A 27,992-nucleotide genomic window follows, 5' to 3' on the forward strand; every position below is an offset into this window, starting at 1 on the left:
TTCAGGGCTACAGATATAGAGGCTCAGGATGTTAACTTGTACCCACAGGGAGCAGGTTTCAAATAGAAAGTGATCACCTGCCTCTCTAGCTCCAAACCCTGCCCCAGTGCCCAGGACCCTCAGTAAAGACCCTACACCCCGGGCCTCCCCATCCCTAAGCCCTCCAGGCCCGCACAGTCTGGCCTTGCTCCTCTCATGGCAGTTCCGCAAAGTTGGTCTCACCTCAGAGCCTTTGCTTCTGCTGTCCCCTCCTCCGGGAGTTCTCTCAGTTCCCCATCTGACTGGTAACTTGGCTCTCAGTTCCTGCGTGGTAGCTCTGGTCTGGCTTTCTTTCAGCTCAGAGATAACCCCTCAGGGCTGGGGCAGTTAGGCTTGGCGCCCTCCCCATCAGAAGCTGGGAGGTCCGTGGGGGCTCTGGCACCACCCACGCTAGCTAGGTGGTGTCTGAACTTCATTCATACCCCCATACGTGGCTTCCTCAAGCCTGGGCCAGGGGCAAGGTGGGGAGAGGGCTTTGATTCTTGTCTTACAGGTGCAGGGACTAAGGCTGATAGACAAGAGGCCGCTCTCTGAAGTCACACACGAAGACATGTCAGAGGCAGGGCTTGGCCCAGGTGCACTGAGGCCTGAGCTCTCACCGGTCCTGACCTTGGATCGCAGAAGATGTGAGCATGGGGACAGGATGCAGAACAGGCCTGTCTGGGGATAGGGAAGGGATCTCAGGTGTCTGGTCACCACCAATACAGTTCGAGGGTACCCGGAGGTTCATGCCAATCTTCTGTGACTGGGTGTGGGATGAAGGTGTGGGGTCCAGAGAGCTTAAGTAATATTCCCCAGGCCACGGTCCCAGTGCCGCCAAGCTGGAACACAACCAACGTTGCCCGAGCACCTACTGTAAGTCAGGAAGGGAAAAGGCACATGCTATACAGGTAGGGTGCCAGCCATGTCCTGTCCCAGCAGCAACGCTGGTTGCAGCCCAGAAGGCAGCACAAGAGTGACTTGCTGGTGGACAGGGTGGTGTTTTAAAGTGATCTGGTTTTGATCGTGCTGGCTCTGCATTGCTGTGCACGGGCTCTCTCTCGTTGAGCTGGGCGGGGGCTCTCTCTCTGGTTGAGGTGGGCGGGGGCTCTCTCTGGTTGAGGTGAGCGGGCGGGGGGGCGCTCTCTGTGGTTGAGGTGAGGGGGGGCTCTCTGTGGTTGAGGTGGGGGGGCTCTCTCTGGTTGAGGTGGGGGGGCTCTCTCTGGTTGAGGTGAGGGGGGCTCTCTCTGGTTGAGGTGGGGGGCTCTCTCTGGTTGAGGTGAGGGGGGCTCTCTCTGGTTGAGGTGAGGGGGGCTCTCTCTGGTTGAGGTGGGGGGGTCTCTCTCTGGTTGAGGTGGGGGGTCTCTCTCTGGTTGAGGTGGGGGGTCTCTCTCTGGTTGAGGTGGGGGGTTTCTCTCTGGTTGAGGTGAGGGGGGCTCTCTCTGGTTGAGGTGAGCGGGCGGGGGGGCGCTCTCTGTGGTTGAGGTGAGGGGGGGCTCTCTGTGGTTGAGGTGGGGGGGCTCTCTCTGGTTGAGGTGGGGGGGCTCTCTGTGGTTGAGGTGGGGGGGCTCTCTCTGGTTGAGGTGGGGGGTCTCTATCTGGTTGAGGTGAGGGGGGCTCTCTCTGGTTGAGGTGGGCGGGGGCTCTCTCTGGTTGAGGTGGGCGGGGGCTCTCTCTGTGGTTGAGGTGGGCGGGGGCTCTCTCTCTGGTTGAGGTGGGGGGCTCTCTGTGGTTGAGGTGGGCGGGGGCTCTCTCTGTGGTTGAGGTGGGCGGGGGCTCTCTCTGGTTGAGGTGCGAGGGTTTCTCACTGCTGTGGCTTCTCTTGGGGCAGAGAGAGGGCTCCAGTAGTTGTGGCCTGGGCTTAGCTGCCCCTTGCCATGTGGGATCTTCCCAGACCAGGGATCGCACCCATGTCCCTTGCATTGGCAGACAGACTCTTAACTACTGGAGCGCCGGGGAAATCCAGGGTGGCGTTTAAAAGGGAGTGGGTCAGGAACAGCCAGAGGAGGCCCTGGGCTGGGGGTGGGGACCAGAAAGAGAGCAGGGAGGGCTTCCTGGAGAAGGATCCCTAGGTGGTGGGTTTGGAAGATGAGAGGTTTTATGTCGCTCTCTCGGAGAAAGGCTACCCCTCCCCCTTCCATCTTGGCCTTCCAAGAGTCCACATCTTTCCAGATAAGTGCCCTGGCCACGCCCCACCAGGGACCAGGTCCCCTTGGCCCCGCCCCAAGCCCCTCTGGAAAGACTGCCAACTCTACATGCCAATCCTGGTGTGCTCACGGCTCCTCAGCTTAGCTGGTCTCTTCCAACACCCGGTCCTTTGAAGGGCAAGTTCCATCTGCTCAGTGGGGTGTCCATGAAGCTGTAGGGATGGCTCCACCCCCAGCCTCCCAGTGTTCTTGAGGCTTCAATTTTATGTCTCCTCTCGGTTCCTCAAAAAGACCAAGCCTCTGCTTCTGCAGGTCCCGCTGCCACCCTTGCTCTCGGCCGTCCCCTAATTCTGGCTTAATCCTTTGCATCCTCAGTTTTTCCCCACCCCCAGGTGTGGTGGACTCCTCTGGCACCCAGTGGCACCCAACATGCCCAGCCTCGCGGGGTGTTGGCCCCTCCTATATGTCTGGCTCCCCTACTTGACACTGCTCCCCGACAGGGCAGCAGCCAGTATGTGTTGACTGATGCAAGGCTGGACGGTGGCATTCCAGGGAGGGGACACCTTGGGTGCAAAGGCCTGGAGGCGTGATCCAGACGTTGGAGCAACACCAAGAAATCAGGGGGTGGTTGTTGCTCAGGCTCTGGGCAAGTATCGGGGAGGGGCTGCTGATGAGCAGGTGGCGCCCACAGTGGGTGCCCAGGACAAGGTCACACGTGGGTCACACATCTGGCTCCTGCCAGGGCTCCAGGGCCCCTGGTGCTCAGGCTGCTGCTGGGGTATTTTTAGTGCATGCTCTGTAGAAGCTGGGCCAGACAGCTGTCAGCAGAGACTGGGGTGGGGAGGGAAGAAGCAGAGAGGAGAGAGAGGAGAAAGGGGGTGGGGAACTCCAGGTCCCTAACTGCTCTAAGAGGTAAGATGGGAAGTCAGAGTAATGCCTGACACCAGGTGTTGGTAAACCACAGCCCTTTGTAATCCAGCCCACTGGTTTCTTTCTGTAAACAAGATTTTATTGGAATGCAGCTATTTATTTCCATTTGTTCAGCTATAACAGCAGAATTGAGGTCTGGACAGACTCTATGGCCCGCAACACCAAAAAAAAAAAAGAAAAAATTATTTATTAGAACAAGCTTGCCAAACCTCCTGCTTGCCAGAATGAAACTATCTCTTTGGGGGGACTTGTCAGTGGCTATTCATTGATTTCCATCACTATTTGATTCTCTTCCTTCTGGGTACAAGAGAGGAGTATCTACCTTCCAGCTCCTGTATTGGGCAGAGTCATGTGGCTTGCTTTGGCCAATGAGACGTGAGTGCAGGTGCCACATGGCTTCCTGCTGGAAATCCTTAGGCGCTGGTGCCTGGTTTGTCACGTCCCCTTCCTGTCTGGCCACCCGATGTTCTAGGTGGTGGACGCTCTGTCATGCTGGGCTGCTGGGTGAGGGTGAAATACAGCAGCATGGGAAATCTGAAGGGCAGGGAAAGATCCGCCAAGTGTTGAGGGCAAAAGCCCAGCACCCTCCCTGCTCCCCACAACACACACACAACTTACTGAAATAAAAATATAATAAAAGAAATATAATCCAGGTGTTCTTCTAGGAACGTAAAGACAGATCAATATTAGAAAACCTACTAATAGATTAAAAAAAAATTTTTTTTGGCCCTGCTGCGTGGCATGTGGGATCTTAGTTCCCCAACCAGGGATTGAACCTGCACCCCCTAATGGTGCAAGCTTGAAGTCTTAAACAGTTTTAACCACTGGACCCAGAGAAGCCCCTAGATTTTCCTTTTAAAGATAAACTTACTCCCTCTGGTGGTTCATAACTTTGAGGCCCTGTTATTAGACGCATACAAATTTGGAACTGTTACATCTTTTTGGTGAGTTAAAAGCTTTCATTTGATAGTTCTTATTTCTAGGGTGTCTGTGCTGTCGCTTCAGTCACGTCCAACTCTTTGTGACCCTACGGACTGTGGCCTGCCAGGCTCCTCCGTCCATGAGGATTCTCCAGGAAAGAATACTGGAGTGGGTTGCCACGCCCTCCTCCAGGGGATCTTCCCAACCCAGGGGATCCAGCCCATGTCTCCTGCATTGGCAAGCGTGTTCTTTACCCACTGAGCCACCCAGGAAATCCCTTATTTCTATGTAATACACCAAAAATAAAACTTTATTAGTGTGGATATGTCAGCTTTAATTTTTTTCTTTAGTATTTCCCAGGTTTATTCTTTTCTTTTTCCCCCATCATTTACTTTCAAAAGTTCAGCATCTTCAAGTTTGGATGTTTCTTGCAAGCAGCACAAAAACTAGACTAAAAAATACAGTTTGAAAAAAAAATCTATCTTTTAACTGGAGTTTTCTGCCTGTCTGCATTTACTTAATAACTGGCAAATTTTTATGTATGTATTTTCATTATCTTGTGCTTTCTATTTGTACCTGTTTCCTTATGGAAGAATTTGGGATTTTCTTTTTCAGTCTGATTTCTCCCCTCTACTAATCTGGAAGTTATAGACTAGTTCTGTTCACCCAGTATTTACTGTAACTATTAATACTGCTACTCTGCTCAACTAAGCAGTTATGTTACTCTCCCCTCAAACAATGTCAAGATTTTATTTTTTTTTCTTTTCAATGTCAAGATTTTAAAAGCTTACTCCACTAAGTTTTTACTTATTTGCCACTGTTGCCTAATGCAATTTTTCATCCTACATATTGGATACTATAATTCTCGTTAACTAGGGTGACACTTCAGCTGTTATTCAAACTTCTTTGCTGTTTCCTTGGGCAAGTCAGCTCTTCCACTTGGATCATTTTCTACCTAAAAAAATTCCCTCAGGATTTCACTCAACAAGGGTCTTCATTTCTCTCACCCTCCAAAGATGCTTCTGTTGAATGAGAACTTCTGGGTTGCTTAAGACGGTGCCCGGCTGTGTCCTGAGTTTCATGTGTGGGGCTGAGGAGCTCTCCGCGTCTACTATTCTTGCTTTCCTTGTTGACTTTGGTTTTCTGCACTGTTCTTCAGTTGCTCAGTCGTGTCTGACTCTGCGACCCCGCGGACTGCAGCACCCCAGGCTCCCCTGTCCTTCACTATCTCCCTGAGTTTGCGTGAACTCATGTCCATTGAGTCGATGATGCCATCCAACCATCTCATCCTCTGTCATCCCCTTCTCCTCCTGCCCTCAATCTTTCCCAGCATCAGAGTCTTTCTCCAATGAATCCGCTCTTCACATCGGGCGGCCAAAGTATAGGAGCTTCAGCTTCAGCATCCGTCCTTCCAATGAATATTCAGGGTTGATTTCCTTTAGTATTGACTGGTTTGATGTCCTTACAGTCCAAGGGACTCTCCAGAGTCTTCCCCAACACCACAATTCGAAATCATCAATTCTTTGGCGCTCAGCTTTCCTTATGGTCCAACTCTCACATCCGTACATGACTACTGGAAAAACCATAGCTTTGATTAGATGGGCCTTTGTCAACAAAGTGCTGTCTCTGCTTTTTAATACGCTGTCTAGGTTTGCCAAGCTGTCTTTTTATATATCCTGCTTGGGATTTGGCTGGCTTTCTGAATGCAAGGGAATTGACACCTCTCGTTACTTCTGAAAAGTTCTCCACCGTTATCCCCTTCAGACTTTGCCTCTGCCTCCTCATCCCCCTTTTCCCTTCCCCTGTTTAGGAAACTCATTCAGTTCCATCTTTCAGTTCACCTATTTTCTCTTCAGCTACCTACAGTTCACTGTTGATCCAACCCAATTATTTGCTTTTTCATTTCTCTTGGTCCTATTTGGCTCTTTTACAAATATTACTGTCTCTTGCACTTTGTTCATTTTCAGGATTAAACATAGCCAAAACACCAGGATTACACACACCAGGTCTTCGCCACTGGCATTGACAGGCTGTGAATTTTGGTGCTGGCTCACTCTTTAAGATTAGTTGAAAGTTCCCCCAGGGTCTCCAGCGTCCTGGACTGCTTTAAACCATGTCATTCACCTAAGGTTGCTTTCCACCTTTGGGAAGATCTTATTTTGATGTCTGCTTCATGCTTTGAGGTCTCTACTTATCAGACACACCATCTTGAAGGTCCATGAAAAGAAGATGAAGAGTGCCTTGTGTAACAGAAAAGCTGCTTCCTTTTTCCTTCCTGGGGTTTCTGTCTGCACCGTTCTGGCCTCTGACTGTTCCTCATTTTTTGGGTGCTCACTGATACATTAACCAACACTTAACTCATTTTCACCCAGCAATTTTAGTTGTTGTTATTGGGACTCTAGCCCACGATCTGGTCAGAAGCAGAAGTTGACAGCTTTTCTGAAGCATATGTTTGGGCCCCCTCTGTGGAGATTCTAGAGCTCCAAGAGGAATGAGAATGTAAAAACAACCTTTTATGAAGGGAAAAAGTAAAACTGAGGAGAAAGAACCTGCCTGATGACCTATTGAGGCACAGAAATCTATACCAGAGAAAGCAAGGAGATGGCCAGAAAAGTTGGCGATGGATTAGTATAGATTTGGAAAATAAACAGTAACACATTTGGGATCTTTTTCAGGGAGGAAGGCGTGTTTTGAATCTGTACATCGCATTGAAAATGGAACTGTCCAGGTTGGGGCAATCCCTACCTCTCCCTTCATCCCAAAATAAGCCCTACGTGGGTAAAAATAGACAGGAAAAAGAAAACAAACACACACCAAGCTTGGGAGAATTTGTGCCAACTGTGAAAGGACCTCTAAAAGCACAAAGGAGAGACATTTAAAGAACTGAGGTTTGAAAATCATAAAAATAAAATGTTTACAGCAAAACTGCTCCTAAACAAAACTGAAAGGCAAATTTGGGAAAAAAAAATTTACAATGCAAGAGTTTATTAGTGGTTAAAACGGCAGATTTTATGTTATGCACTTTTTTACAATTAAAAATTTTAACAAGTTTATTGTGCCTATTTAGAAAAAAAGATTATGATATGTGGATGAGACAAAGACAAATGTCTAAATAAAAAAATTGAACTAATTAAAAATAAATATAAGAAAATGTCCCTGGAAAGAAATGAAATGAGAACAGGAGGCAGCACCTGCACTCAAGATGAAAAATCAGGGTGACACGGCCTCGTGGATAAACAGTAACCCTTCTTCAGACCCCAGACTAAGGAGTCTCTCCTTACAGGAAAACGAGGAAGGTACTGAGGGGCTAGCACTTGTCACATTTTTTAGGTCGCCATCCAATCCAGTGAGATGGCATCTTACTGAAAATTACATCTAGCTGTTCCTATACATGCAGAACAGAGAGATCAGGGAGTGGGTCCATCAGGAGATTGTGTTTTGTAGCTTGTAGGTTTCAGACTGCGTTTTAAACACATTGCCGACGGAAGACATACGAATGCATCTTTTGTTACCTGAACAGTATTGACCAAAGACGCATCAATATTTAGACAGTAACACAGCTGACAACACCAGGCAAAGTTGTCAGAGCTTAAAACTGATCAACGGTTCTCCACACAATTCTCGATTGTCGCTATCATTCACGTTTCCCTCCGTCAGTTCCAACCTTGTGTATTTTATAAACACAAGTTACCATACATTCCTCAAAAATGATGCATTGCTAAATTTTGAGGGGAGAACTTTTCAGTGAATTTTATCGCAGATACCTGCTCCGACTGTCCGAGTGAAATACACAGTAGTGTCTCCAAAGGTGGCAGTTCTTCAGAAGATAGTTCCGGTTCAGACAATGTGAATGTTAGACCAACGGGAAGACAAGAAACTTTAGTGACTGATTCTGACACAGAAGTGAAAATGAAACTCACGGCGCTGGAGAAGACTTCACAGGTGTGTCAGGTGCAACTATTGAATGTAATAACCCACACAGTGTTAGTGAAATAACAGAATAAAATCTTGGCCGGCCAAAATAAAAACGCTGGCCACGGGCATTAGTGTCTGCAAAAATTTCCCGGACGATAATGAGTTGAGAGCTTGCTGTAGAGTGTAAGACTGTCCTGCCATGAGCGTCAATTATCTCTAGGAACAGAGGGTCATTTCTGTTGAAATGGCTCGGGAGCAGAGTCAGGGCTCAGATCTCACCTTGGTTTGTGCGGCTGGGGTTTGGCAGCTGCTTTCCTGTCTATAAACTGGGGGACCCACGGGCACAGGTGCTGGGCTGGAGGGCTGATGTAGGCAGCCAGCTCCACTGGCCTGGAAGGTACTGCCTCCCCAGGCCTGCGTTTTCCACCTGTGACACGGGGGCCAGAGCACATCTGACCTGGAGGCTGCTGGGGATTCCGCAGAGGCTGTCCCTCCCCACACTGGGGACCACCCCATGGCAGCAGTGACGTCTGGAGTGCGGCCGCGTCTCCTGCCGGCAGAAGGAACTGAGGCCACAGCTGAGTTGCACCCGGTTTATTTCTGACGCGGCGCATCCCAGGACAGCGGCAGGCGCCGGGGGTGCCGGGGCGGGGGGCTAGAACTCCACCTTGCAGGCGGGGAAGGCCTCGTCCTGCATAGACACGGTGCTGTTGCTGCCCAGCACGGTGATGCCCAGAGCCTGGTGCCGGGTGTGTGTCTCCTCGTACCACTCGTGCATCGCCGCCGAATCAAAGGTGGGGATCAGGGTCACCTGCGGGGGGGACAGACGGACCGGTGGTGAGGGGCGCACCCTCTGCCCTCCCGGCCCAGCCCCAAGGCATAGGAGGCCCCTTCTCTGACCACATCTGCGCTGCCTCCGTTCTCCAGCCGAGGTGTCTGCAGCCGGCGGCCGGCCTGTCCCTGAAGTGCCTTTTCTTTCCCATGGCACCCTGAGCGCCCTTTCACAGCCCGGAGACCAGATCACTCCTCTGCCAATTCCTCTCCATTCTTCCCTCCCCAACTACTCCCCTGCTATGTCCCCGCTTCCCTCGCCCAGACCTCCCGCCAGCTCCCTGAATACGGCGTGCTCCTGCCTCTGCTCGGAACACTCCCTCCCAGCCGCTCTCTAACCTGTGTGCCTGACCAGGTGTCAGCACACTCGGACTGTGTGGCTGGCCAGGTACTGGAGGCTCCTTCTACCCAAATTTACCTTGTGCTTCGAGGCTGTATTTCAAGGGTTCTCATGGGGACAACCCCAGCCTTCAAGGGTCAATTGTCAGCATGCGTGGACACCATACACCCCACCCCTTCCTCCTGGCTGATCCTCATAATACTGGGGAGACTCAATGCCAGGGCTCAGGTGAGGTGATCAAACCAGCCCCACCCTGCAACCTCACCCAGGGGCGCTGTAGAAAAGAAGTGGCGTAACAGGAACAGAGCCCGCGAGCGGGGTGAGTCCTGCACTTGCCCTCATAGCTGCACAGCCTTGGGGACAGGGATTAGCTCCTCTGAGCCCCACTCCCTCTTTGGATGTGGGTGAAGGTCACACCAGCCTCATAGGACTGTGTGGGTTTGGCAGGAAGACACCGGGAAGTGCTGCCCCGCCCAGCACCAGGAGCCGATGCCCCGGTCATCACACACCTGCAGCGGCCGGTCCCACTGCTGCTTGCCAGCCAGAAGCGCATCCAGGACGGCCCGCATGCCCTCTTCCTTGTGCTGGTCCTGGCCGCTGATGACGTAGCAGAGCGCACGCACCCGCCGGAAGAACTCCTCATCCACCAGGCGGGCACTGCCCCCGCTGGGCAGGTAAGCCAGGTCAAGGTAGACAGGGGAGCCCGGTGGGGCCACTGACCCTCCTGACCGACTGCCAGCTGACCCTGTGGGTAAGAGGGATGAGATCAGTGGTGAGCTCCGGGGAACAAGGAGACCCAGGGCCCAGGACGAGCCTCCCAGCTCTATCTGCACCTCTCAGAGTGGCTCCCTCCCTGGCAGGAGGCCTGATCTCACCATTTCATGGTAGACAAGTCCTTCCTGGCAGGTTTAGTAACTGGATGAATCCTGCATACACCCCAGTCAACCCCTCAAGAACACTCCCTGGGCATAAACGTCCCCAGCACCTGAGGGGAGGGGTATTCAGGGAGTTCCTGAAAGAGGGGGTTTTGGAGCTTGAGCCCCTGAAGCAGCAGTATCTGGAACGCTCTGCAGCAGCATCCATCTGTTTTTAATTATTCATGGGGAGTTTATCTGTTGTTTTTCAATTACTCCTGGGCACTGCAGCCATCCTAGGGACAGAGCAGTGACCAGAACAAATAACAGTCCCTGCGTTCAGGGTTGATGGGGAGCCAGAGTGGGTGTGGGCAGGAGAGAGTCGAGAAAGGGAGATGCAGGCTGGGGCAGCTGCACCAGGGCCTTGTCTGCACCCTGGACCCAGAGCCCGGTGCGAGGGGGACAGGGCCACCACTCCTGGGCCAGTGAACCCGTCAGCTGCTTGAGCATGTGGCCGGCTCTTGGGCAGGAAGTCTGCCAGATGTCTGATCATCTGAAGATCCTAAACACTGCCCAGACCAGGGCGTGCAACCAGAGGGCTGCTGCACGGTGTGGGGGTGAGGTGGGGGAGCATTTGCAGGATGAATGAAATCCCCCAGCTTTAAGTAAGTAGCATCCCTCACTTATGACTGGGGACAGTGGGGCGCCAGGAAGGGAAAGCCACCAGAGCTGTGGAAGGCGAGAGGCAGACGGGAACAGGAAAGGCAGAATGGCAAAGAGAAGACAAGGGGAATGAGGACAGAAGCCAGGGGGCAGGAGGGCGAGGGTAGGGCAGAGGCCAGCAAGCTACAGCCTGGGGCCCAATACAGCAACTGCCTGCTTCGGCAAACAGTTCTACTAGAACACCCGTCTGGGTACTCACTGAGCTGCTTCTGTGCTATAACACCTAGTTGAGCTGCTGGGAAGAGACCCTCTGGCCTGCGAAGGTAAGAACCCTCTGGCCCTTTAAGACAGGCTTGGCTGGTGCTGGTGTGGGCTGCTGGTTTGTTAGAAGCAGTGGGAGCAGGAGCCCCCAAGTGGCTGAGACGTGTGGTCTCTGAAAGAGGCCAAATACCCCAGCAGAGAGGACCTCAGATGACCCCCAGTCTCTGGTGCCAGCCTTGTTCATACCCTGAGGGCCACCCTCTCTCCTCTTGCCACTGTACTCTTGACTTGCCAAAGGTCACAGGAGCCCACCAGGTGCTTCTCTTGTAATCTACCCACGAAAGACATGAGGTGGTGGCTCAGCGAGGCAGTGAGGCTAGAGGCAAATCAAGAGACCAAGGTGGCCAGGAACCCAGGGCAGGCCATATGGGGAGAGAAGCTGGAGATGTTTCTCAGCTCCTGGAGGGCAGGGCCACCCCCAAGCAACTAGCACACTGCCCAGCCCACAGCAAGCTGGATTCAGAAAAGTCAGAGGAACCAGAGATCAAACTACCAACAATTGTTAGATCATAGAGAGGGCAAGGGAATTTCAGAAAACAATTTTTGCTTCATAGACTACACTAAAGCCTTTGACTGTGTGGATCACAACAAACCGTGGAAAATACTTAAAAGAGATGGGAATACCAGACCACCTTATCTGCTTCCTGAGAAATCTGTATGCAGGTCAAGAAGCAACAGTTAGAGCTGGACATGGAACAACAGACTGGTTTAAAATTGGGAAAGAAGTACATCAGGGCTGTATACTGTCACCCTGCTTATTTAATTTCTATGCAGAGTACATCTTGTGAAACGCCAGGCTGGATGAAGCACAAGCAGGAATCAAGACTGCCAGGAGAAATATCAATAACCTCAGGTATGCAGATGATACCATTCTAATGACAGAAAGCGAAATAAAAAGCTTCTTGATGAGGATAAAAGAGGAGAGTGAAAAAGCTGGCTTGCAACTCAACATCCAAAAAGCTAAGATCATGGCGTCTGGTCCCATCACTTAATGGCAAGTAGAAGTGAAAAAGCGGAAACAGTGACAGACTATTTTCTTGGGCTCGAAAATCACTGCGGACGAGGACTGCAGCCATGAAATTAAAAGACGCCTGCTCCTTGGAAGGAAAGCTACGACAAACCTAGACAGCATATTAAAAAGCAGAGACATCACTTTGCTGACAAAGGTCCATATACTCAAAGCCATGGCTTCTCCAGTAGTCATACATAGATGAGACAGCTGGACCATAAGGAAACATCGAGGAAGTAATGCTTTCAAATTATGGTGCTGGAGAAGACTCTTTGAGAATCCCTTGGACATCAAGGAGGTCAAACAAGACAATCCTAAAGGAAATCAACCCTGAATATTCGTGGGAAGGACTGATGCTAAAGCTGACACTGCAATACTTTAGACCCTGATGCTGGAAAGACTAAGGGCAGGGGGAGAGGTGGGGAACAGGGGATCAGATGGTTGGGCAGCATCACTGACTCAAGGAACATGAGTCTGGACTAACTCTGGGATAGAGTGAAGGACAGGGAAGCCTGGCGTGCTGCAGTCCAGGGGGTCGCAGAGAGCTGGACACGGCTTAGGGACTAAATAACAACAGAGAAAGCACTCGGTGAGATGAGCTGGAGCTACTGTTTCTGCCATTGCTGCGGCTGCTTTCTCGCCAGCCTTCCGGGTAGCTGCAGGCCTGCTCTGACTGACGCATCGGCCACTGAGCACTGGAGCACGGTGTGCCCTGAGCTACGCTGGGGGTGCAAAGCGCACACTAGGCGCCCAAGATGCAGCATGGAGAGGGGAACTGCCTAGTGATGCTCGATGCTGGTTATACGCTGCACCATCACTGTGAAACAGCAGTATGCAGGCAAGGATGAACACAGCAGGATTCTGGGATGATGGCGGAGCAGGAAGCTCCAGGAATCTGTCTCCCCTTCTAGGCAGCTGTTCTGGCAGCCTCGCCCTGTAGGTTTGGAGCTACTTGAAGAAGACAACGAGAAGTCGCTCAGTCATGTCCGACTCTTTGCAACCCCATGGACTGTAGCCCACCGGGCTCCTTGGTCCATGGGATTTTCCAGGCATGAATACCGGAGTGGGTTGCCATTTCCTGCTCCAGGGGATCTTCCAGACCCAGGGATTGAAGCTGGGTCTCCTGCATTATAGGCAGACACTTTACCGCCCAAGCTACCAGGAAAGCCCCTGGAGCTACTTATATGGGATTTAAGAACTGCAAATTTTAAATTCTTCTTTTCTTCCCCCTTCATTTTTTTTTTTTTTCTCTTTTTCCCCTTTTGGGAGCCAGACAGTCAAGGACTAGGACACTCAAAAGCAGATACAGGGGAATTTAAAAAGGAACCAGACACTCAGGGAGAGGTACAGGATCAGAAAAGGCTGCTGCTGCTGCTGCTGCTGCTGCTGCTTCTGAGTCGCTTCAGCCATGTCCGACTCTGTGCGACCCCAGGGACGGCAGCCCACCAGGCTCCGCTGTCCCTGGGATTCTCCAGGCAAGAACACTGCAGTGGGTTGCCATTTCCTTCTCCAAGAAAAGGCATAAGAACACCTTGAGTTTATACCTCAGACTGATCTCCAGCACAGAGACAGCCCACAATAACCAAACAAAAGAGCCACAGCAAACCCTGGGGAAGAGGAAACTTTGGCTCTCTCGAGTCATCACATTTGTTACATTCAAGTGTACAGTTTTCAATTATAAAAAACCACAAGCCACACAAAGAAGCAGGAAAGTATGGCCCAGTCAAAGGGAGAAAAAATGAACAGAAACCGTCCTCAAGGAAGACGAAACGGCAGATCACCAGACAAGACTTTAAAAAACTGTCCGAAAGATACTCAAAGGACTAAAGGAAGATGTGGAAAAAAATCAAGAAAAACAATGTACGGACAGAGCACAAACGCCAATAAGGAGACAGAAAGCATGAGAGTGAGCGAAGAGAGTCCAGAGCTGGGAGTGTGGCAGCTGAAACGGAAAGGCCACCAGAGAGCCACTCAAGGCTCAGACAAGCAGAAGAATCAGTGGACTTGATAACAGAACAATGGAAATGATCGGGTCCGAGGAACAGAAAGAAAAATAATCAAAGTCAGTGAACAGAGTCTAAGGGACCTATCAGATACTCTCAAGACGACCAACATACACCTTATGGAAATCTCAGAAGAAAAAGAAAGAGAAAGGGGCAGAGAGATTATTTCAAGAGATAATGGCCAAAATCTTCCCATATCTAATGAAAGACATGAATAGGAACATCTGAGAAACTCGATGAACTCCAAATAGGATAAACTCAAAGAGAACCACACTGAGACACAACATAATCAAACTGCCCAGCAACAAAGATACAGTGGTACAGAGATTAAGGGATGTTTACAGGTATAAATGCTGTTATTAATATCTCAGATTAACAACCTAACTTTACGACTGAACCCAAAGCCAGCAAAGGAAGGAAATAATAAAGATTAGAGCAGAGATTTTAAGAACAGGGAATAGGAAAACATCACAGAAGAAAAAAAGCAAAACCAAAAGTTGGTTCTTTGAAAAGATCAACAAAATTGACAAATCTTCAGCTCCACTGACTAAGAAAGGAAAAGAAGACTCAAATTAGTAACACCAGATATGAAAGGGGACGTTTCTGCCAATCCTATAGAAATAAACAGTATATAAAAAAAAAAAAGGTAAAGAAATAAAAAGCATTGTTTGAGAAAACTATGAACAATTATATACCAAGAAACTGCATAACTTAGAAGAGATGCATAAATTCCTAGAAACACAAAACCTGCCTAGACGGACTCACAAAATGTGAACAGAATTAAAACTAGTAAAGAAACTGGATCAGTAACCAAAAACCTCCTGGGCTTCACTGAGTTTCTACCAAACATTCAAAGACGAACCAATCTTCCAACTTTCCCCAAACACTGAAGAGCAGGAAATACTTTCCAATTCATTCTGACAACATTCGGAGGCCAACACTGCCCTGATACCAAGGTCACACAAAGATATTATGAGGAAAGGAAACTGCTGACCAACACCTCTCATAAACACCGATGCAAAGCCCCTCAATAAGACACTAGCAAGTGGAATTCAGCAGCATATTAAAAGGATTATACACCATGACCAAGGGGGAGCTATTCCTGGGATGCAGGAATAACTAGCCTGACACATAAAAGTCAGCCTAACACATCAACGGAAGGAAGGAAAGAACCCGCACGATCATCGCAGTTAGTGCAGAACAGGTATCGGACAAAATCCAACACTTTCATGATAAACATGTTCGACTAACTAGGATTAAAAGGAAACCATCTTAACATAATAAAAGCCACATAATGAAAACCCCACAGTTCACAGATACTCAGCACAGAAAGACTGAAAGGTTTTCCTTTAAGATCAGGAACAAGGCCAGAACGTCTGCTTTCGCCACTTTTGCTTCATACAGCCGGCAAAAACAAGACCAGGAGCTGACTATGGCTCAGACATGAACTCCTTATTGCCAAATGGAGATTTAAATTGAAGAAAAGTACGGAAAACCACCAGGCCATTCAAGTTATGACCGAAATCAAATCTCTTATGATTATACAGTGGAAGTGACAAATAGATTCAAGGGATTCAATCTGATAGAGTGCCTGAAAAACTATGCAAGGAGGTTTGTAATACTGTACAGGAGGCGGTGATCAAAACCATCCCTAAGAAAAAGAAATGCAAAAAGGCAAAGTGGTCGTCTGAGGGGGTCTTATAAATAGCTGAGAAAAGAAGTGAAAGGCAAAGGAGAAAAGGAAAGATATACCCATTTGAATGCGGAGTTCCAAAGAAGAGCAAGAAGAGATAAGAAAGCCTTCCTCAGCGTTCAATGCAAAGAAATAGAGGAAAACAACAGAATGGGAAAGACTAGAGATTTCTTCAAGAAAATTAGAGACACCAAGGGAACATTTCATGCAAAGATGGGCTCGATAAAGGACAGAAATGGTACAGACCTAACAGAAGCAGAAGATATTAAGAGGTGACAAGAATACACAGAGGAACTGTACAAAAAGATCTTCACGACCCAGATAATCATGATGGTATGATCACTCACCTAGAGCCAGACATTCTGGAGTGTGAAGTCAAGTGGGCCTTAAGAAGCATCACTACTACAAAGCTAGTGGAGGTGATGGAATTCCAGTTGAGCTATTCCAAATCCTAGAAGATGATGCTGTGAAAGTGCTGCACTCAATATGCCAGCAATTTGGAAAACTCAGCAGTGGCTGCAGGACTGAAAAAAGGTCAGTTTTCATTCCAATCCCAAAGAAGGGCAATGCCAAAGAATGTTCAAACTACCGAACAATTGTACTCATTTCACATGCTACCAAAGTAATGCTCAAAATTCTCCAAGCCAGGCTTGGAGAATAGTATGTGAACCAAGAACTTCCAGATGTTCAAGCTGGATTTAGAAAAAGGCAGAGGAACCAGAGATCAAATTGCCAGCATCCGTTGGATCATAGAAAAAGCAAGAGAGTTCCAGAAAAACATCTACTTCTACGCTAAGCCTTTGAATGTATGGATCACAACAAACTGTGGAAATTTTTTTACAGAGATGGGAATACCAGACCACCTTATCTGCCTCCTGAGAAATCTCTGTGCAGGTCAAGAAGCAAGAGTTAGAACCAGACTTGGAACAACAGACTGGTTCTAAATTGGGAGAGAAGTACATCAAGGTTGTATACTGTCACCGTGCTTATTTAAACTTAGATGAAGGGTATATCATATGAAATGCTGGGCTGCATGAAGCACAACTGGAATCAAGATTGCTGGGAGAAATACCAATAACCTCGGAGATGCAGATGACACCACCCTTATGGCAGAAAGTGAAGAGGAACTAAACAGCATCTTGATGAAGGTGAAAGAGGAGAGTGAAAACACTGGCTTAAAGCTCAACATTCAAAAGATGAAGATCATGGCACCCAGTCCCATCATTTCATGGCAAACAGGTGGAGAAACAATGAAAATAGTGACAGACTTTATTTTTGGGGGGCTCCAAAATCACTGCAGATGGTGACTGCAGCCATGAAACTAAAATATGTTTGCTCCTTGACCGACCTAGGCAGCATATTAAAAAGCAAAGACATTACTTTGCCAACAAAGGTCTGTACAGTCAACGCTATGGTTTTTCCAGTAGTAGTGTATGGATGTGAGAGCTGGACCATAAAGTAGGCTGAATTGATGCTCCTGAGCTGTGGTGTTGATGAAGACTCTTGAGTCCCTTGGACTGCAAGGAGATCAAACCAGTCCATCCTAAAGGAAATCAATCCTGGCTATTCATCAGAAGGACTGATGCTGAAGCTGAAACTCCAATACTTTGGCCACCTGAAGAGCTGACTCATTAGAAAAGACCCTCATGCTGGGAAAGATTGAGGGCAGGAGAAGGAGATGACAGAGGGCGAGATGGTAGGATGGCATCACCAACTCTATGGACATGTGTTTGACCAAGCTCCGAGATGGTGAAGGACAGGGAAGCCTGGTGTGTTGCAGTCCATGGGGTCGCCAGGAGTCGGACACGACTGAGCGACTGAACGACAGCAAGCCACTCCGAGTCAACACAGTGCTAGGAATTCTAGCCAGAAGAGTCAGGCTAGAAAAAGAATTAAAAGGTAACCACATTAGAATGGAAAAAATAAAGTTGTCTCTGTTCACATGTGATATAATGCTATGGGTAGAAAATCCTAAAGATTTCACACACAAAAAAGAAACCTGTTAGCGCGCCAATGCAGGAGACATGAATTCAATCCCTGATCCGGGAAGATCCCACATGCCTTGGAGCAACTAAGCCCGTGTGCCACAACTGCTGATCCTGTGCTCTAGGTCCCAGACATGCAAGTGCTGAGCCCAGGTGCCACAGCCACTGAAGTCTGGGCATCCGAAACAAGAGACGCCACTGCAATGAGGAGCGTGTCCGCCACAAACGGAGGCAGCCCCTGCTTGCCACAGCGCCACCAGAGAAAAGCCCGCGCAGCAACGACTACCTAGCATAGTCAAAGAGAAACAAACAGTTTTAACAAAGAAGATTCCTGTTAGATGACTGTAGAAAATAGCTGGATACAAAATTAACACACAAAAAGCAACTGCATTTCCATACACTACCAATGAACAATTCAAAAAGAACATGAAGAGAACAGTAACCCTGACGATAGATAGCATAAAAAGAATGAAATAATTGGGAATTAACTTAAAAAGAAGGTAAAATATTTGTACACGAAAACTACAAGACGGTACTGAAAGAAACTAAAGAGAACATGAATTAACGGAAAGACGCCCCATGTTCACGGACTGGACGATAATACTGTTAGGATGCCGACACTACAGGATTTTTTTTTTTTTTTTGTAGACATAAAAATTTACATTCTAAAATTCAGATGGACTCTCATAGGATCCCAAATAGGCAAGATAACCTTGAAAAGGAAGAACAAAATTGGAGGACTCACATTTCATGATTTCTAAAATTACTATGAAGCTATAGTAATCAAGGCAATATGGTAAGACTATTAAGACAGACCTATAGATAAATGGAACAGAATAGATGATGAACTGTCACATATATGCTCAAATGATTTGTGACAGGGGTGCCAAGAATGTTCAGTGGGAAAGGACAGTCTTTTCAGCAAATGGTCCTGGGAAACTGGATATCAACATGCAGAAGAATGCAGTTCACTGTTTATTTAGCACTGTATCTAAAAACTGGGACTTCCCTGTAGCTCAAACGGTAAAAAACCTGCCTGCCGTGCAGGGGACCCGTGGTCTCTCTCTGGGTGAGGAATAGCCTCTGGAGAAGGGAATGGCAATCCATTCCAGTCCTCCTGCCTGGAGAATCCCATGGACAGAGAAGCCTAGCAGGCTACAGTCTGTGGGGTTGCAGCGTTGGACACGACTGAGTGATTAACACACACACACACACGTGTATCCAAAAATTAACTCAAAACTGATCCAACAGCAAAATATAAGAGTTGAAACTATAAAATTCTTAGACGAAAACACAAGGCAAAAGCTTCATGACACTGGGCTTGGCAATGATACCTACGGCACCGATAACAAAAGAGAGAACAGAAAAACTGGGCTTTATGAAAATTAAAAATTTTGTGCATCAAAGAACACTAGCAACAGAGTAAAAAGGCCACCCACAGAATGGAAGAAAATATTCACAAATCATGTATCTGATAAGGGATGAATATCAGAATACACAGAGAACTCACAACCTAACCACAAAAAGACAACCTGACCCAAAAATGGGCAAAGGATGTTTCCACAAAGATATACACATGTCCCCCAGGCACATAAAACATCGCTAATCATTAGTGAAATGCAAATCAAAACCACCACCAGAAACCACCTCACACCCATTAGGACGGCTACCATCAAGAAGCTGTGAAACAAGGAGCCACAGCGAGGACGTGGAGAGACTGGAACCCTGGTGCGTTGTTGGCGGATTCTAAACCGGTACAGCCGCTGTGGAAAACCAGGATGGCAGTTCCTCGAGAACACAAAAATCGACTCTCCATAAGATCCAGCAGCCCCACTTCCGAGTATGTACTCCAAAGGATCGAAACCAGGGGTCCCAGAGAGGCATCTGTGCATCCAGCTTCACAGCAGCCAAAAGGCAGAGCAACTCGAGGGCCCATCAATGGATGAACGGATATGTGGCCCATCCACATGATGGAATATTTTTCCGTCTGAAAAAGAAAAGTTCTGACATACGCCACAACATGGATAAAGCATGAGGACAATATGCCAAGTGGAAGAAACCAGTCACCGAAGAACTCCGATACTATATGACCCCCTTGCACGAGGTCCCCTGAGGCGCAGAGTAGAGGGGCAGTTGCCGTGGGCTGGGGGCAAGGGGGAGCGGGGGGTTAGTATCTCGTGGGGACAGAGCTTCCGGTTTCACTGGAGACGGATGGTGGCGATGGTCACACAACAACAGGAGTCTACTACACTTCATGCTACTGAGCTGTGCGCTTAAAAATGGCTTACGGTGGTTAATTCTATGTTAATTTTATCACAGTTTTCAAAAACTGAAAAGAAAAAGTTAGTACACGAAGCCTGAGACTGCTGTCCTTAGAGAGCTGACAAGAGGGCCCTTGGCTACCTTTTGGGAACTTGAATTTCGGAAGGGTTCCCACCGCTTCCCACATGGTGAAGGTGGCTCACTGCCTCCACTGCTTGTACAGCAAGGCAGTCTATGCTGCACACCTGCTCGCTCCCTCCTGGTGTGTGTGCGCGGGGTGTCTGAAACTTTGGTGCATACAATGTTGTGATTTATTATATATATATAATTTGATCATTTGCAGATGTATCTGGTCTTTATCCACAGTTCTGCCTCTTAAAGCCCTTGAAATTTTCTGATTTGTAAGAGCAATGTCAGTTATCTGTCACAATAGTTGGTTTCTTGTCCTCAGTCCCTGAAACCACTTCAGGGTCATAACAGTGAAGTGAGTGTCTTGTTATTCAAAACAAACCCTCTCCATCACAACTGGGTTTCTGCTGATGAAGGTGACTTCGGGCCCCACCCCAGGGTTGGGGCTGGCTCCCAGGAGAGCCAAGCGTGTGACTAAGAAGCTGAAACTTTCAGTCTTGCCCTTTGATTTCGATGGAAGGGAGAGGGACTTGAGGTTGAATCAATGCCATTGGCCAGTGATTTCGTCACTCACAACTGTGTGTAATGAAGCCTCCATAAAAGCTCCAAAGGACAGCTTTCTGGCCCTTTCCCACATCAGGGAACCCGAAGGCTTCTGCAGGCTGCTGTGTGAGCCCCAAGCTCCACAAGGACATCAGATCCCTTGTCTGGGACCTCATTCTACGTATCTCTTCATCTGGTGGTTGATTTGTACCCTTTAATAGCCTCATATATATAATAATTTGGTAATCTAGTGGGTAAACCTGTCTTTCCCTGTGTTCTGTGAGCTGTGCTACCGAATTAACCAACCCCAAGGAGGGGCCATGGGAACCTCTTATAGCTAGTCAGTCAGAAGCACACGTAACAAACCAGACTTGCAACTGCATCTTGAACTGCACAGGGTCATCAGAACCTCCAGTCGGCACCAGCTGGTCGAAGCACACGTAGAAACCTGGGCTTGGGACTGGCATCCAAAATGGAGAGTGGCCTTGCGAGACTGAACGGAATGCGGTTCCATCTCTGGGGAGATGGTGGCAGGATTGAGTCGAATTCCTGGACAGCCTGCTGGCACCCAAGCTTGTTAGTGTGGGGAAACCTACACACTGGACCTGGGTACAGCAACCCTCTTTGGTTGGTGTCAGCAGTGGGATTCACTAGAATGGCCCCGGCTGACCGAAACGTGTTTTTTCAAGAGTAAGGATAAAAAGATGGGGAATGAAGAAACTCTGGTCCCTGGATGGCTACCTAGGCAACCACAATGAAACTGCAGCTGCACTGCAGTCAGTCACTGAAGGTGACTGTTACCAGTGGAACCTAGACACGACAGCGGAGCCAGCTTCCAAGCAGGTGGCTCATAGAATATATGAAGAGATGCAAAATTACAAGCAGCACACACAATATACAGTGTCCCCGACGACTGCTGCAGTGGAAGGGGCAAAAGAGGAATGCAGTCTTCCTTCTTGAGAACACAGACGATAAGAAGATCAGTGAGCAGGCTTGACCACTCCTAGTTTTCACTGTAACTGCTCCTCGTCTGCAGTGTGTAAGTTGGCTTTTCTGCCCCCTCACTTGGCGTGAGCTACATTTTGCACCTTGTCATCCTTTGACTCTCTGCTAATCACATCTTGTATCCAGTGCTCGCCTTTACAGCGCCCTCTTCACAGACTACCCCTTGTGCTGCTTCTCTTTCTGCATTACAGAAAGAAGGCCGCAGCACGATACACAGAAGACAACGACCCAGCTACCGGGTTACCTGACGCCAGCCTACGGCTGTTTTTGAAACAATGCAAGAGAAAGAAGACAAGATCCTTGCACCTTTGTTCCTCGTCACCCACCCGACTGCGCGCTCTCATCTTGTATAACCCCCCAGATTCCTCACGGAACGGGGGCAGCAGCTGGAGGCACGAGCCTACTGCACTCTCCCACTCAGCAGGCCGAGGAGTAAACCACCTTTCTATTTCCTCCAAACCCTGTCTCTGAATTTTTTTTTTTTTTAATTTGGCTTCAGTGGGCAGAAAAAGCCAAGATTTTAACAGCAACATTATCTGTAATAGCCTAAATGAAATTTTTTATAAGTGCTCACTCAGGCCTTGATCCTGCACCAAGTTCAGATTTGCACAGAGCCAAGCTTTGGCCATCAGCCTCAAAGCTGCCCCAAATTATGCAGGGGCAACAGGAAGTACCTCTAAGGTCTCTCTCTGGTCACCAAGAAGGTAGTTAATGTCGGAGGCGGGGGTGGCGGGGGGAGCGGGCAAAACCAAGAAACAGCTAAAATCAAGGGATGGAGTGTGAAGAAACTGACTCACTTTGCGGACTGGTATCGCCGGTTTCCCGGAGCAGCTGTGTCTTTGGTTTTGAAGGCTTCAGAGTGGAAGAACACATGTGGGTGGATGCAGGACCCGCAGCTCACTGCTCAACAGTCAGAGACTACCCCAGACACACCGGAGGCTATTCCCGAAGGAACAGCCAGCCTGGTCAACTGAATAAAAGACACTGAAGAGGGTGTTTATCCTGAGAACCGGGACTGCCCAACTGGCCCTATAAATGCCGAGTGGGACACTCCAGATGAAGCAGCTGAGATGCTTCCTGTGAAAGCCACATAGGACTGGTTTTAGAACTGGGACATTCACCCACTGACGATGCCTGTTACCCAGTTTTGGTCAATGCTGTGATTAAGGGACCCTTACTGCATGGGCACCCCATGGAACAATACTTCCCAGTTTACAAAACTGTTCTAGAAGCCTTATCAGATCTGCTGTCTCAGCTTCCCCTATGGCACCAAGAATATTCAAGTAATTTAGAAAACAGGGAGAGACAAAGGAGAGTCGAGGGACTCAACCAGGCGGAGTGGGAGTCTTCAGATGGCTACTGAAACGAGGAGTCAATGAAGCACGGATGGAGCTGAAACAGGGGTCTATGTGAAACCAAGCGGGACCCTTGGGGCTCCTGGGTACAGAAGCCACTCTGCGTCCCTCCTTATTTGTAGGGAACAGACTCCATCCTCCAAGGCAGACGCTCCCTGAGGTCCAAAGGGCAGATTCAAGCAGGTGCTAAATCAAGGATGGGAGGGGAGGCAGAGGAAAAGAGGAGCAGCCAAGAAACCTGGTTCTACCTCACGGGCTACTCGGAGCTCTTTACAAAACGAAAACCAACAAACGGAAGACGCCAGCATTCTTCACTCCAGAGACCACCACCCGATTAAAGGAATTAAAGGATGCTCATCAGGAGATCACCTGAAGGACTTCCCTGGCGGTCCAGTGGTTAAGAATCTGCCTGCCAACGCAGGGACACAGGATTGATTCCTGCTCCGGGAAGACTCCGCATGCCCCAGAGCAACGAAGCCCCTGCGTCACCACTGTGGAGCCTGCGCTCTAGAGCTCGCCAGCTCCAACTACTATGTTCATGCACCGCAACCACTAAAGCCCACACACCCCAGGGCCTGCAAGCCACAGCTACTGAGCCCGAGTGTGGCAGCTGCTGAAGCCCACAAGCCTAGCGCCCGTGCTCCCCACCCAGAGAAGCCACTGCAATCAGAAGCCTGTGCACGGAAAGAAGCCCGCGCGCAGCAACCAAGACCCGGCACAGCCAGAAACATAAATTTCAAAGAAAAGGAGAGAGAGGCTACCTGAGACCAGATTACAGGTGTGCAGGCCCGGCACACACCCTAATCTTATCAGCAACTGTGCCCTGGAACCTCGGCTATAAAACTCATCACATCCCCCCGGGTTGGGGGACAGTTTTTCAGGGGCACAAACCCACACATCCCCTTTGGCCTGGCAAAGCAGTAACAGTCCTCTTGCCTACTTCATCCAAGACTCTGACTCCAAGATTCAATTTGGCACCGGGGCCCAGAGGCCGAGTTTTCAGCAACTGCTGCAGCACTCCCAGACGGAGTGGCCCAGCGTGGGCCCCGACACTAAAGGGCCCCAAGGAAGCCCGTGATTTACTCCAGTTTGGAAGAGTTTCAAAAGCTGGAAACAAAAAATTAAATAAGAAACCTGACTAGGGATCCGTGGGTGTTCACTGATTAATCAAGATCAAGACTGAAGCCGGGGCCAGGGTCTCCCGGTCCCACGCCTGGGCAGGAACCCAAGGCCTCATGCAAATGCGTGTGTGCTGTGTCACCCGGTCGTGTCCGACTCCTTGAGACCCCACGGACTGTAGTCCGTCAGGCTCCTCTGTCCACAGGATTCTCCAGGAAGACAACACTGGAGTGGGTTGCCATTTCCTCCTCCAGGGGACCCTCCCCGCCCAGGGGCTGAACCCAGGTGTCTCAGGCCTGCTGCACTGGCAGGCGGGGTCTTCACCACTAGTGCTCCCTGGGGAGCCCGCATGCATAGGCAGGGGTGGATGAAACGGCCAGGAGAGGAGAGGCTTCCCCAGGAGCCCAGCACACTGTGATTCCAGGAGAGGAGAGAGGCCTTCCCCAGGAGCCCAGCACACTGTGATTCCAGGAGAGGAGAGAGGCCTTCCCCAGGACCCCTAGGCACAGGAGCCCAGCACACTGTGATTCCAACCCTTGTTGGTGAAGTCTTAGCGGGCAGCTTAGCTTAGACTCGGATGAATGCAGATGAATGGAGGTGAAACATTGATGGGATGAAGGTGAACATTTGAATGACAACTAGGGTGTATGAACAGATTTTGTGTGAGGTGGCCACATTGCCTTTACATGACTATGTAACTACAATGGAGATTACGTCTGACTCGGGGTTGTCTTCCCTAGTTAACACTGTACAGCAGAGGCCTGTTAAGTCTGCCCTCTGGCCAGTTTTAACCGGGGACACTAGATGGGAACCTGAGGAGTGCACACAGGTGGCTAACGCAGAATGATCTAAAGTGCCTGGGAAGCAAGAAGAGTTGGCTACTTTAATTTATCACAGACTAGAAGCTGGAGTGCCGGTACCACAGAATTCATTGTACCATACAGCCCTGTGTGGCCTGAAAAAGGCAGATGGAAGCAAACTGCAGACTATTGAGGCTTAAAGCAAGCTGTGCTGCCCACCGGCTCAGTGGTTTGGACACGGTCTCAACCACACAGAAAACGCCAGGAGGCTGCTACTCAGCAACTCATGCTGCGGATGCTCTTCTCTGTCTTGATCTCAGAAGAGGGCCAGCAGCAACTGGCCGTCATGTGGGAAGGATCCCACCATTCTTTCTCGGCACTGCTAAGGGATCCCGGGACTCAGTCAGGATCTGCTCAGAGGTGGCGTGGCCTCGAGGCAGATCCCCGGTGTACTCACGCACGCTGCTGACGGCGCTTGGTGGCCATGGAAACCAAACAGCAGGCGAGGGCTGATCTGAATGCAACGGGACACACGTGACCAACCTGTGCAGTCGCTCAGCCGTGTCTGACTCCCTGCGACCCCATGGACTGCAGCACACCAGGCTTCCCTGTCCTTCACCATCTCCTGGAGTTTGCTCAAACTCATGTCCACTGACCAACTAGGGTGTGTTAATAAACCCAACACCAGTCCCCAGGCCGGCCCAAACAGTCAAATTTTCAGGGAGAACCTGGGCAGGAGCTGCCTGGATAGGCCCCCAAAGACTAAAAACAGACTGCGTCACTACCGTCCCCGGGACTGCACAAGAATCCCAGCATCTGGCCGGTTGCTTTGGGTTTTCATTTGGGAACCGTGCTAGCTCTCATCTGTAAGACCACCTGAAAGGCAGGTCTATCTGAATTGGGGACCCAAACAAGAGCAGGTTGTGTCTGAATTACAAATGGTGGCAGCCCTCTCAACTTGGCCTTTGGGCCCTGCTGACCCCCCAACTCAGATATGATTTGGGGAATCTCTGCCACCATACTCTGAAGGCCGGCGCTTTGGGCAAAAGGCCACAAGTGCCTTCCAGCAAAGACCGTTTGGATTTTGGACCACAAAATTCCCAGATGCTGCTGTCTGAACAAGGTACTTGAGAGACAGTTAGTAACCTGTGATTGGGCATTCACTGAGATAGCCTTGATGATTGACAGACATAAAAAAATCATGAAACCCGAGGTGCCCATCACGTCTCGGGCGATGTCAGAGAAACACTGAGGAGGAGGACAGTGCCCAGAAGAGTTCCAGAACACTTTATTTTTTTGCCACACCGCACAGCCTGCAGGATCTTAGTTTCTTGACCAGAGAGCAAACCCGGGTCCCCTGCAGTAGAACTGCAAAGTCCTAACCACTGGACCACCAGGCAAGTCCTAGAGCTCCATCATAACACGCAACTGGTTCAGAGGGCTGCAGGCTGCTAGGGGCAAGCAGGGAGGCACCCACTGTATCCTGAGCACACAGCCTCTTTTCCTCCAGGACTGACTTTGGAGCCAACCGAGGAGCTGCTGGAACCAACTGGCACGAGGACAAGCCCGGTGGACAGCTCTCCAATGAACCACAGAGCGCGCTTGCTTTATGGATGGCAGTTTTAAGATGAATGGATAATGCCCTGTTTGGCAAGTGACTGGATTAAGACCAGGAGATGGCGAGACTGTGATTGAAGGCAGCAAGAACAAATTGGCTCCACGGGCTGAAGCGCATGCTGCTTTCCCAGCGGTGGAGGAAGACTTGAGCAATGGTGAAAGCCCCTTCGTGTTTTTACTGACTCCTGGCCGTGTGGTCAGGCAGATGGGCAATGGAAACCTGGGCTATAAAAGGGATGTCTGCAAGGGGCACAGCCCTGTGGAAAGCACTCTGAGAATTTAAAGGATGTGGTCAAGCAGGACATGTCAACGTCCAACAGAAGAACCCCTTCCAGATCTGGAAGGTCGCTGAACCATAAAGCAGATGTTTTGGGGGTCCAAGAATGAGTCAGCGTGGGGGGTGCGCTGCAGCAGTTCAGTAGTGAAAGTGTTAGCTGTTCAACTGTGTCCGACTCTGTGACCCAAGGACTGTAGCCTGCCAGGCTCCTCTATCCATGGGATTCTCCAGGCAAGAATACTGGAGTGGGTAGCTGTTCCTTTCTCCAGGGGATCTTCCTGACCCAGGGATCGAACTCAGGTCCCCCTCACTGCAGGCAGACTCTCAGCAATGAGGAGGAAGGAGCCAAATCCAGACCTAGATCTAGCCGTCTGGCGCCCTTGCCCTTCGAGGCACAACAATGCAGGTGAGAACACTGTCAGCAAGAGAAACTGCAGGTGGCTCCGGGGGAAATGCCCCGGGGGATGGAGCTGGCCAGCGGGTTACAGTGGACCAAGGCCAGTAACCCTGGGGGTATAAATGAGCCCCAACAGGAACAGACCCTCTAGGTTTGCATACCTGAAGGTCCAACGCAAATGCTCAAAATACTACTGAAGGACTGGAACAGAAAATACTGTAACAGTTTGAGCAACCGAGTTACATTCCTTCAGACAGACAAAGAGATGTACTTTTTCAGCCCATATTGTCCAACAGTGGGGCAAGAGATTTCACATCAGAGGTGTTGCGTATCATCCTCTGAGTAATGGTTTAATTGAAAATTCACCTGAGTGGCTGAACATTTGCTGTCTATAACCAGGGGAGATGATAAAGGCTTGAGAGGCTGGCTTACCCGCCTTCCTGAGTGTGTGCTCACACTCAGAAAGAGGGGGCTAAGGGAGGGTCCCCACTGAACAGCTCCCTCTGCTTTTCTGGAGGGTACGGGGAAGCAGGCGTGGATGCTGGTCATCCTCCCCACACCAGTAGCAGCCCACCCCTGCCCCGCCCCCAGCTACTTGCTGCAGTGGCCCCAGAACCAGGCATGCAAACTACGGGCGCCAGCAGCGCAGCCAAGTCCCAAACAGGCAACTGTAACTACACCTTTAAGTCTTTGTCAGAATTTCTAAGGGCCCGACGGGGGTGAAATGTGCCCTCATCCCCTCTGGCAACGTTGGGGCTGACAGTGAATGCTGCTGTCTAGAGGTTGTGAAAGCCCGCCAGTTCTGTACTGTGCAACCCTGGGGGTGGGGAGGAGGCGGGGAGGAGGTTTGGGTTTGCT

The 27,992-nt window shown here is 49.7% G+C and overlaps 1 protein-coding gene and 1 long non-coding RNA gene across 3 annotated transcripts in view; one reads left to right on the forward strand and one right to left on the reverse strand.

Moving 5' to 3' along the window:
- Positions 1-231: 231 nt before the first annotated feature.
- On the forward strand, positions 232-4,341 carry LOC132659794 (uncharacterized). The gene is made up of 2 exons (XR_009600600.1): positions 232-665; positions 4,066-4,341. It is a non-coding gene; the product is annotated as an uncharacterized LOC132659794 (long non-coding RNA).
- Positions 4,342-8,510: 4,169 nt separating this feature from the next.
- MAP1S (microtubule associated protein 1S) overlaps positions 8,511-27,992 on the reverse strand; it is a 31,735-nt gene continuing 12,253 nt past the window's right edge. For both annotated transcript variants that reach the window (XM_027969443.2, XM_060415370.1), the window contains exons 6-7: positions 9,612-9,847; positions 8,511-8,742 (exon numbers count right to left, since the gene is read on the reverse strand). In XM_027969443.2, coding sequence (XP_027825244.1) covers positions 8,587-8,742; positions 9,612-9,847 — 392 coding nt within the window. In that variant the 3' untranslated portion in view covers positions 8,511-8,586. The remainder of the gene's footprint in view (positions 8,743-9,611; positions 9,848-27,992) is intronic.

The sequence above is a fragment of the Ovis aries genome, chromosome 5 (genome assembly GCF_016772045.2).
Source record: "Ovis aries strain OAR_USU_Benz2616 breed Rambouillet chromosome 5, ARS-UI_Ramb_v3.0, whole genome shotgun sequence".
Classification (NCBI taxonomy): Eukaryota; Metazoa; Chordata; class Mammalia; order Artiodactyla; family Bovidae; genus Ovis; species Ovis aries.